This window comes from Enoplosus armatus, chromosome 22 (genome assembly GCF_043641665.1).
Source record: "Enoplosus armatus isolate fEnoArm2 chromosome 22, fEnoArm2.hap1, whole genome shotgun sequence".
Classification (NCBI taxonomy): domain Eukaryota; kingdom Metazoa; phylum Chordata; class Actinopteri; order Centrarchiformes; family Enoplosidae; genus Enoplosus; species Enoplosus armatus.
In genome coordinates this window covers 15071005-15082122 of record NC_092201.1, presented here as the reverse complement: position 1 = coordinate 15082122, position 11118 = coordinate 15071005, and the positions used below count along the sequence as shown (strand labels likewise).

Below are 11118 nucleotides of genomic sequence, written 5' to 3'. Positions count from 1 at the left end.
ATGACTGTAGCTTTTAGTGATGTCCGACACTGCTGTCTATAGGCATTTTAACCCCTGAATACCCCTAAATTTCCCCTGCCAAGAAACTCCACTGCATGTACGATGCTTGGGACAGCTGGGCTCTCGCCCCCCGACCCCCCCCTGACCCCATCGTCATCACCATGGCGACAGCCCGGCAAGCCACGTGTCTGTATATAGTGAATGTTAAGTATTTGCAAGTACTTTTCTGCATTACATTCATTTGTCCGTTTGGTTTTGTTTGTTTGTTTTTATTAGTTTCCTTCTCAAATCCAGTGTGTTTAGTGGAAGTTTTCTTTCAGGTCGCCAGATATGCAGTCGGGCCCTCCTGTGCAAGTGTGTAATATATTTGAATGTTCCATGCTTGTGGACTCTGTAGTCATCCTAAAGTTTTATTGTATTTTTTTTTCAAATTTCTATGTCATATACCGCTGGGTTTGTTATACCACTGGATGTACAAATTGTAAAGCAAAGACACTAGAGAACTAAGGCAGACGCCAATTTTTTTTTCTTTTGTTTTCTAAAAGCTGAAATGTGATCATGCAATAGTTTTAAGGATAGAGAGAGGTTATATTACATTAAAAGGCCTCCGGAAACTTTTTGGGCCTCATGTTTGCATCATCAGAAGGGGGACGGTTATGTCATCATTCCAAGTTTCACCCCCCCACCCCCACCCCCAGAATCTCGCTAGCCAACCACTGATGTCACTTCTGCCCTAGAAAGGCAACACACAGCAGCTACTTTTGGTGTGCTTTTAAAGGTCAAAGGTCACGACTTGGCTGTAGATTTCATATCGGTACCCGTAACTAACCACTCGCGTTCTATTAATGCCTTTTCAAGCCACAGGAGGTAAACGTGGGCTTGTGTTTTTAGGGCAGAGTTCAGCCCTCCCAGCTCATCCAGGACATGAATTCAAAGCCATCTCAGTCCTCACTAGTTCTTCCAGCAGCCTAAAGAAGTTTCTGTTCTGTCTCCCCTCGCGCCTCACCATGTGGGATAATAAAATGCATAAAAAAAATTAAAAAAAAGATAAAGCACATAATCATTTCCAGTGCCTCTCTGCCCACCTTCAGACATCACTGTAACTCCGCTTCAGATGTAAACATATGGGCATGGTTCAGTTTTAATGGCTTTAATAATAAAATACAGTCAAATGTGAACATGTGGTTTGTTAAAGTTTTTTATTTGTACCACGAGCACGTCATTTCAGCATTAAAGCATTTGAGGGAGAAAACACGAGAAAAGGGCCGGCCGGTGTTTCTGTTGGACAGAGGAATGTATGAAGGTGTGACCGTCTTCCGGCCGTCACTGAGCGTGAACCAGAGCGCCGGCTCCTTGGCCGTAACCGAACCCTTTGGGCCCGAAGTTCTTGGCGTAACACGCTGTGGAGGCAACGAGAGGAAAGAATAAACGTTAACAAGCTGCAGAATTTACTGTTCCGAGAGCTGCATCCTTATATTACTGCAAACCATCATTTAAAAACTGGGTAAATGTTGGAAGGTGATGCCAGAAAGCTGCCCACGGCAGGACGATGAACTCACGAGGAAGAAAAGGACTGAAGGTCTGCTGAGTCAACCTCAACAGCGTGTGAATAAAACCAACTCATAAAACCAAAAGAATAACATAGCTAACATGTTTATGTGCAAAATGTCAAATTTGAACAGCAGAAGACAGAACAGAATTGCTACAAGCCTAAAGTTAACGCTGTTAAAAGGCTTTCTTCATGTGTCTGGCTGACTTAACATGTTTCGTATGTGATCAGCCAACTCGGTCTTTATGAATCAGCCACATAAAAAAAAAAAAAGAAAAGAAAAAAAAGTCTGTTTTTAATCTACTAAAAGTATTGCAGGGTTGCCAACGGAAAATGAAAACATGAAACTCATTTTCGATATCAGTGAGATGGCAAATTGAACAAATCTGCTTTTCTTCTTCCAGACTTTTGAAATACAGGGTGGTAAAACACCAGATCTCAACCTTGGGCACACACAGAACTGTCCGTCTTAGATAAATGACGCACGACGTCATCTTAGCATCCTAAATGTAGGCAACTTTGGGTTTTAACACATTTGACAGACAATTGTTTATCTTTTCATCCCAAATAAAAATCCTTAAATATCAATATTACACGTATCTTCTATTGAACTAATTTCACTTGAATTTTTGACTTGAGTTTGGTTCTTTGGAGTTCTGGTGCTTTCCAAACTTCACCAAATCACACCAGGACCCTGAAACTGAAGCAGCCAAATGGAATGCTTTTCCTGCTCCTCCTCATGTCAAAATGCCCCCCCCCCCCAAACTGCCAGAATACAAAACACCTGTGTGTGTGTGTGTGTGTGTAGGGACAGTTTCCTACTTCCAACACTCAGAGCTGTTTTATGTTTACCTTATTTCTTGTTTGTTTGAAGGTTTAATTGGTGCATGTACAGGGCAAAGAGGTGCAAACAGCAAGCGATTTTTAGAAAAACAACTAAACAGACAAAACCACTGATTGATAGCAGCAGCAGAGTCTTCTGGCCTGTTTGGGTTTGGAGCTGAGATGCAACATTCCTCCTCATCAGTACAAGGTTTCATTATGACATTCAGCAAACATCCATCTGCTGACGTCTGTGTGTGTGTGTGTCTGTCTGTCTGTGGCTATGTCTGCCAACATTTCACTGCCGTTTGATTTGTGGTAACGTGTTGCTGCGGCAACAATTCCCCCGTCTGTTGTACCTGCTGACCTTCATCAGACGGCAGTTTGCTCCGTCTCCGCCGTCTTTCTGCGGAGTAACTACAGCCTGAGTGCATTCAGGGCCGTCAGGTCAGTGATCGCACCAACTAACTGAGCACGTTACTCATCAATGGATGTTTAAGTGGGAGCCTTTGTTGCTGCTGGATCCCTCTCTGCGTGGCGGATCATCTTTACTTTGTATTATTGTAATGACAGTAATCCACCAGGGCAACACTGTGTTGTTAATGCTGTCGTCAAACATCACACACGGTCTGTTTGTTTGTTTTTATTCCTCACCTTTGCAGTAGATCTCTCCGTCTTTCTCCGTCTGAGTGGTCGACTCCAGGCTCTTGCCGCATTTTGCACAGCGGAAGCAGTTCTTATGCCACGGCTGTGGGGGGAAGGAGAGCATTTCAGTTTGTACACCAGCAGTGGCAGCCGTCGTCTACAGTGTTAAAACAAACCAAAAAAAAAGACTTTTGTAGTTTGTAGTTATTTGCGGCTGATAATTGGACACATGTCGGAGCGTGTGTCATCATTTCCTTCATCAAATCCCATCAAAGCTCCTCGGTTTTCCAGCAGCCCATCTCTGAATGTCTTCATTATACAGAAAATTACAGGCCTGGCCAATGAGTGGAGCCTCACACAGCTTTCCCCCCATCAGGAAACACATTAACAACTCTCCGCCCGATGACATCACCTGCTATAAATCGGTGAGAATCCGCATGTGATCAGCGAAACAGAAATCTTTGCTCCTCTGTGGACAGGTTTACTTTCCCTGGGACTCGTTGATTATCTTCTTCAAGACAAAACTTCCTGCCGACGCACCTCGAGAGCGTGGGCCTCGTGACTTCATCTACTGTAAATGTGTGCGTCAACAACGACATCTGCCAGAGCCCCGGTGTGCAGGCGGCCTCGCACGATTAACGCCAGCTGTTAGGAAGCTCCAACGCGGGATTTGTGTTCTCTCATTAGGAGAGACCACACCAAACCGGCTGCATGCGGTCCGGCACGAAAAAAACATGTGCGTTCAATCGAGTCGAACAAGTTTCAGCCCTCCGCGGTCTGTGACGTACGCCGTGGCCCTGCGGAGTTCACGGAAACCCGGCGCTGCTTGGGTTCGAGGTTTGATTTGCGTTGGGGCCGTCGATGCTGAAACTGAACATAATGATCGGTCTGTCTGACGTCAGTGTTGTCACGACAATAAATGCACCCTCCCCTCAGCCAAGAGTCATCATTCTCGCAACTTGGCTCCGCCAGTGGAAGCCAAACAGTTGACTTGGCTAATATCTTGGCAGATGGCTCAACTTGCAGCCTGACAGTGGGTTTTTTATTCTGCAAACACATCTTTCTGACTGTACTGGGGGGGGGGGGCATGAATGTCTGTACCAAATTGCATGGCAATGCATTAAATAGATGTTGGGACATTTCAGATTTGAGTACTTTTGCTTTAACGTTTACACTCTCACCTTGCCTGCCCCCATGATCTTCTCGGCTGCGTACACAGAGTCTCCACACCGGGCACATTTCTCTGAACCTCCAAACTTCTGGGCAAATTTGGATGGGTTGGGGTTGGTGGTCGGTCTGTGAGTCTGTGTCCTGAGGAGGGTGAAAAAAAAGCATGTAAATGCACGGCGGTGGATTTCTGATTTCAGAATGAAACTCTGGCTCTACCAGAACCTCCTCTTGTCAAAACATTTACTCATTCACTAATAGTGAAGCGAGTATGACCCAAAACACTGACGTGCAGTAATAAATACCTCAGTTAGTTATCAGTTAAACATTAATTCTTGAGTTCATTCATATCTGTTGTCTGATAACTTTATAAATGATTGCGATAACCAGCATTCAACCTGGCACACAACCGTCTCCCTCTCTGTCCTCAGCCAGTGGTGGGAAAGTGAGAAGGGCACACTGGGGCCCCGGATCGGTGCTTATCGGAGGGTGACTGCCAGCCCCAGTGGCCCCTGAATGAAGCTCTTTGTGGCAGAGGACAGAGAGGATCCTGCTGGTTACATAATAAACTCTCTCATAACAGACATCACCTGACGTCTGAGGCAGGAGTAAACATTCTGGGTGGGTGTGTCTGTTTTTTTCTGCCTGTTTATGGTGCTTTCACGTCATGTGTGTATACGGAGTCTAACACTATCTTCAGGTCTCTCTCAGGTCCCTTTTTTTCAAGTTCATGTGTTTGGGAAACAACTTCAAGTTCAGCCCCATGAATGCATGCCGTTTGGAGACAATGGCACTGTCAGAGTCAGCAGCCACAGCATATAAACATCATTAGAGCGCGGCACTGAACTCGCTAACCCTGTCAACACAGCTCCGACGAAGCACAGCGAGTAACACAGGGAGACCGAGGCACAGCTCAACTCAGTAACGACGGATATGAAAAATCATGCTGGCTGAAATAATCCTATTGATCATGATTATCATAACGATTAGTCAAACTGACTCGAACGTGCGCATCTGCAGCTAAAACACATTATGTAACATTCAGGGCGTGCAGCCCGCCTTACTCTTCGTGTTTGATTCCCAGCCGCTCTCCTCGGTCCATGTTGAGCGTCCCCGCCCCCTGGCCGTAGCCGTAGCCTTTCGGGCCGTACTTCTTCCCGTAGCACGACTTGCAGTAGATCTCCTGGTCGTGAATGGCCAGTGTGGTGCTGTCCAAGCCCTTCCTGCAGACCACTGAGGACGCACAGAGAGGAGCAGTTACATAAGCCATACAGCATCTTCCTGTGCTCAGGATGAAACGTTCTCAGAGACAAGGGTCAAATTATTACATTGACTACAAAAGGCAAAATTTACATCTGCTCACTGCCCAAGATTTGCATGTGAGGAGTTGAAGTGGCGGCTGAAATACACTTTCTGGCAGTTAAAATGAAGGAAGGACTAAAAGTGTGAGCACTGAAGTGTCAATTCAAGAGCGTGCGCCAAAGGAGATTTTATTCGGTGGAGCGTCATGCACTGAAAGGAGTTGAAATGTCAAGCTGAGGTGTGAGTTGTGGTGGTGATCAAGGTGAAGTGGAAGTCTTGTAGGAAAATAAAATGCTAAAAATTGTAACGTTCCCTTTTGATCCAGATTTTCATCATAGCTAGTTGTTCCGACAACAGGGCAGGACTTGTTCGATTTAACACCAATAGCACTCCGCAGCTGTTGGAGAAATCTATTTTTGGCAGGTTTGGGCAGAGTAAAAAAATGCATTGTTTGAAAAAACATAAGCATTGCAGTGGCTTAAGACTGCACACTGTCTGTTGGGATTAGTTGAATTCTTCCCACACTGGCTTGCACCGTGTGACCGTCTGATACTGGTTTAAGATTTCACACAACTGTCTAGACAAACGTCTCCATGACACGTCTCTGTCCGACGCTTTCAAAATGAAAGCTTGGCCAGCTTGTTAGAAGATTTCTGCGTGTCCAACCAAAATCCTCATATTTTTTGCAACTGTTTGGTGCAATATAGTATTTCCAGTTCCCCTCCACTACAGTCGGATCGTCAGTCTTCATGCAGTGACGACGGCGTAGAGCATATCAAGTAGATAAAGACACAGTAAGTGTACGGACAGTCATACGAGGCTCTTTCATACACAGAAATGAAAAGTGGTGAATGTCAAAGAGTGTCAGACTGAGAAACTGGAGGAAAGGGCAAAGGAGAGCCAAGGACACCAAGTCCCCCCTGCTCATCACCTCCTCAGTAGGAGTGTCAGACAAAGCTGCCTTTGTCTGGGAAAACGCTGGGAAAAAAAGAAACTCTTCTTTTGTGGCTCAGATTGCTTTGGTCTTCTCTCGAGAGAGCAGCAGCTAAATGAACGCGTTTGTGCAATCCCGGCCTCTGCTGGAACATCTTGACTGACATTTCAAGGACGGTTCAGGAGCAGGACAAGCCACCCATCCAACAAACCGCCGATAGCGTAGTGTGAACTCCGATGACCAGTGAGGGAAAAGTCAGGACGAGCTCCCTTTGATCAGCGGCCACGAGTCTTTCTCCTGACTCATCCTCTGATCCCTGATCTGTCATGGCTCTCTGCAGCTTGATCCAAGGACATAGCACAGCACAAACAGTCAAACAGATGTCCTTTACTATATTATAGATACAAATAATATGTGCAGGTTCCAGGTTGATGCAATATCTGCTCTTGGCAGGTCTTCCGTTGACATAATTATACTTTTGGCACGGTTGGGCAACAGCTCCTAAAATGTCTGAGCTGTCTGAGACTTTTTATTCATAGCAAAAAAACAAATATGTTTGTCTCAGTGTTCAAGGGAAAACGCAGACTTCGGAGACTTAAAGAGTTGGCTCTCACATATTTTCAGTTCAAAAAGTTTCTCTCAATGTTCGTCTGCCAGGTTTCATTTTTCTGAGGACATGGCTTGTGGATGAGAAGCTTTTCAAAAGTCAATTCTCCAAAGTAAAACTGCATAAAGAGATGTCAAAACAGTCTCTCTTCACTCATGCATCACTTGCATTATTAAAGGGGCACTCCGGTGATTTAGTGTCGCACTTTCATAGAGTTGGGGCTGCAGATATCCTGCAGCATACCACCCAGCTCCAAAAACACGCAATCCTACATTTTCCATAATGCAACCCGACTGCCTCTTTTGGACCACCCGTCCCTGGTAAATGCCCACGTCTCTCAAACTCCATGTCCTCAGCTTGTAAAGACAGGTTTTATGTTCATCAGGGTTATTTTTCAGATGTTGGACAGCTCCAGCACAGCCGCAGAAGACATCAACCGGCGCGCAGCCTGAGATCCTCAGGCCGGACCCTGCTAACTGTTTCCACCTCGGCTGTGGAACGGCCTGCCTGAGGAAGTCCGGCTTGCTTCGGCAATATCATCTTTTAAATCACTTTTGAAGACTTATTTTTGAAGTTTATTTCATTCCTACAGTGCGTTACACTGTACTTTATTCTTGACGTTGCACCTAAGTCTTGCACTGCTCTATTTTAAGTTTAATTTATCCTTGATTATGCCTGCCTGTTTATTCACTGTTACTGTGTATTTTATTGTTAGAGCTATACAAATAAACTATACAATAAAAAATTATCATTATTATGCAAATGGTTAGGAGTGTCATAACATGTAGTCAATCTCTACTTCATGGGTTAAAACACTGCTATGGTCCTGTAAATAACTAGGTGTCAGAGCTGAACTTACTGCAGAGAAAACAGCATTTGTGGAAGCTCTTCCCGTCACACTGCACTTCCTCAGCGTGGTATACCGTCCCACGGCACGCTGCACACTTGTTGCCTCCTCCCCAGTTTGGCATTGTTCTGAGAAGAGATATAGAGGCGATATGAGAGCGTGAAGCATCTGAAGCATCTTGGTCTCGTCCCTCGTCTACTCGCTCTGACAATGTCCTCATCTGAGCTTTGGAAACACAGGACTTTTTCAGTCTTTGCTCACAAAAGAAAGGTGACCACGGAATTGAGCATAAATGCGTTTCATGCATTCGTTCTTCATTCATTGTAACACACATTTCCACCTGGAGGATGTGTGTAACCATGACCACAGCACATGATAGGGTAGGTTTTGACGGTGTATTTGCTGCTTTAATACCCTTTCTTTGAAAGCTCAGCGTGTACTTGTCATATTTAAAGCACACAGCTGCTTGCACCATATTGTAATAACCACATCTGCCTTTGAGAACCTGTATAGCTGGATTTCTAATGTAGCATGAAAACCACTGCTCCAGGCCACAATTGCCACCCTGAGAAAAAAACAAACAAAAAAAACAATGCAAAAGAGGTGGGCCTAAACAACAGGGCAGACTAATACCCAAAGGAATGTCTCGGGGCGCCGTGCCTTAGACCTTCTGTTGTCTGATGGGCCGTGGCCGCAGGATACAAACAGCACAGAAGAAGTGTGAGCACATAGTAAACACTGTTGTCACACACACACAGGGCCCACATGACGCACCCATTCCCTCCCTGATTCACACGGTGCATCTGTCTGTAATTACAGACCCCCCCCCCCCCCCCCCCCCCCCTTTAAAAATGTGTCAAGAGGGCGTTGATGAGGTTCCATAAGGGACAGATTTAATATGTTAAGACTCTCCTCGTGTACCACCGCAAAGCAAGCCTGCTGTGATATCATGCACTATTCATCTCGCCAGTCACTAAACCCTGGTCCCAGCTGGATTAGAGACTGTGGAACAGGCCTGAGCACGAGAGGGGGATCAAAAGGCCACTAACATTACCATTACATTGCCCTCAGGGGTCGGGTGCGATGAGAAGGTCGGTGTTGAAGTGCACAGACCAACAAGCGGGCTGATGTGTATTTAGACAGAGATTTCTCTTCGTTGTTTCACGGAGCTTCACCGAGGTTTAGGATTCAGATGTGTGTCTTTGATTCCTTGATGATACTTTTTAGACTGAAGTTGCCAGAGGCAGACACTCGTGCTGACATTCAATGTCTTTAAATTTGGCAGATTTCATTCAGTACCCTGAAACAGCTTTGAGATCATTGTTGGACAAGCGCAATGTTCCACTCAACCACGATCAATGACATTTTATAGTCGCTGAACTCTTCAAGTCAGAGTGATTCACTGAACCCTTTTAATGTGGAAACTCTGGAATACATTACTGACATTAAATGAACTTATATCTGATTTTTAATTGAAGTCCTTTTTTTTTTTTCCTGGCACTTGTGACATAACTTAAGTAAGTAACCTCTCTGACCCTTGAAGGCATATTGAACCAACAGTGGCTGCTGGTCACACTTTCCTCAGTGTCTTTAATTGTTTAGGAAGCTGACTAAGTGTTATAATAAAAACGTTGTATTATGTTGTTCTGCCACTGTGCTGTATAGCATGTCAGTGGGTACAGTGAGTCACCCCTGACGTTAGATATAACGTTGGAATCACAATAAAAACACAAAGCACCGTTATAACATTGTAAATATGCATTTATTCAGGCTAGCATGTTTGTTTTTTTTACGCTAACGTTACCCTTTAGTTTCTCCGGCACAGTCCGACTTGCTAGCTTGATCATTTAAGCTTTAAGAGCTAATGAAAAACTAGTGTTTTAGCTAACTTTTCAACTTAATTTTCCTCGGCTATAGCTAACGTTAAATGAAAAATTAAAAAAACAACAGTATTCAAATTAGAAACGTTTCTCAAATTAGGCATTGCAACAGTAAAAAAAATCACTTCGGACCTGCGGCTAAGGTAACTGCGCAAAAGTTGCCCTACGCTAGTTTGTAAACCTATAAGAAACACTAGCTAACGTTACATTCGCACAGACACCAATATAATACATGTAATGTATTCAGTTATTAAAAGTAGACAACCTGTTGCTTGTCGGTAAACTAGTCTGAACTCAGAACAGCATCCAGTTTCAGCACAGTGTGATAGAATAAAAAAAGTTACCTTAACGTAGATTTAAAAAAAAAAAAAAGAATAAAAAAAACAACAGCTATGGTCTGTGAAAATGGCTAAGCTCCGGCTGAGTGCGTCCACTGTGTATCCAGACGGCTCTGCTGTGGTTCAGAGGAAGATTTTACTACACTGACGCTGCAATGCCACATACTCCACATATTTAAAGTTTCAGTGGAAGGAGGGGTTTCGAGGGGCGTGAACTCAACACTGCTGCCTTCAGGTGCTGTCCGAAATTATGAAAAATTTTGACAATGAACCATTGCTGCACTCAAGGAAAGTGCTTCTATAGGCCTTGGCAAGTGGCCGACTTGTTCACATGAGAATTTAATTTAATTTAAAAAAAAAGGTCTTGCCGTACAGTGGCAGCCTTGGTGGTTATAAAGGGGTTATAGGCAAGGCAGCTCTATTTATATAGCACATTTCAAACACAGAGGCCACTCAAAGTGCTTTACATAGGCAAACGAAGAAAAGCATTAGAATACATACAAAACAGTTCTTTGGGACAGATCATTAAATGCAGACTGCAGGATTGCCTTTTAGCACCTAAATGACTCTGCTCCAACCTCAAGGACACATTTTCTGACGGCTCCTGTGGTTGGATCTATCACTGCAGGGAGCTGATGATGAATGCAGGATCGCTGACTGCGAGGCATGCAGTGAGTGCCACTTTCTTGCGCTTAACGTGCATAAAGCTCAAGAACTTGCTGTGGATTTCTGCAAGGTGAAGGAACTTGTCCTTCCTGTCAGGATCAAAGGCAGTGGGGACAGTAGACTCTTTCAGAAAGCCCACCTGGGTTTACACTTTTTTGGGGGCAGCAGTGTGCATCCATGTGTGCATGCATGTATCTTATGACCAAACTTGCAGTTGTCCTGCCCCCTGCTGGACGCAGACTGTAATAAATGATGGCTTGTAAGCAGGGAAATGTTTGGTGCAGGGAGAAAAGCCTAAAGCGGGTGGGTGGGTGGAGGGGGGGTATTACAACAATATTAATCATATAACTATAACTATGCT

General features: G+C 44.6%; 1 protein-coding gene across 2 annotated transcripts; it reads right to left on the bottom strand.

Annotated features, from left to right (window-relative positions):
• Positions 1–1182: 1182 nt before the first annotated feature.
• On the bottom strand, positions 1183–10226 carry csrp2 (cysteine and glycine-rich protein 2). 2 transcript variants are annotated; one of them, XM_070929323.1, is made up of 6 exons: positions 10098–10226; positions 7886–8001; positions 5248–5416; positions 4198–4327; positions 3026–3119; positions 1183–1400 (listed from the first exon to the last, which is right to left on the bottom strand). In XM_070929323.1, exons 2-6 carry the CDS (start codon positions 7995–7997, stop codon positions 1324–1326), a joined length of 582 nt encoding a protein of 193 aa, XP_070785424.1. In that variant the 5' UTR covers positions 7998–8001; positions 10098–10226; the 3' UTR covers positions 1183–1323. The 2 variants fall into 2 exon arrangements, with proteins under 2 accessions (XP_070785424.1, XP_070785423.1); XM_070929322.1 differs by lacking the exon at positions 3026–3119.
• Positions 10227–11118: the final 892 nt, after the last annotated feature.

Excerpts from the sequence above, each read along its gene's own strand:
- csrp2 (XM_070929322.1), bottom strand. The coding sequence starts at position 7,997 with ATGCCAAACTGGGGAGGAGGCAACAAGTGTGCAGCGTGCCGTGGGACG. Across the intron at positions 4,328-5,247 it reads CTGGGAATCAAACACGAAGA|GACACAGACTCACAGACCGA; the intron begins GTAAGGCGGGCT and ends CACCCTCCTCAG. Across the intron at positions 1,401-4,197 it reads AGATCATGGGGGCAGGCAAG|CGTGTTACGCCAAGAACTTC; the intron begins GTGAGAGTGTAA and ends TTGCCTCCACAG.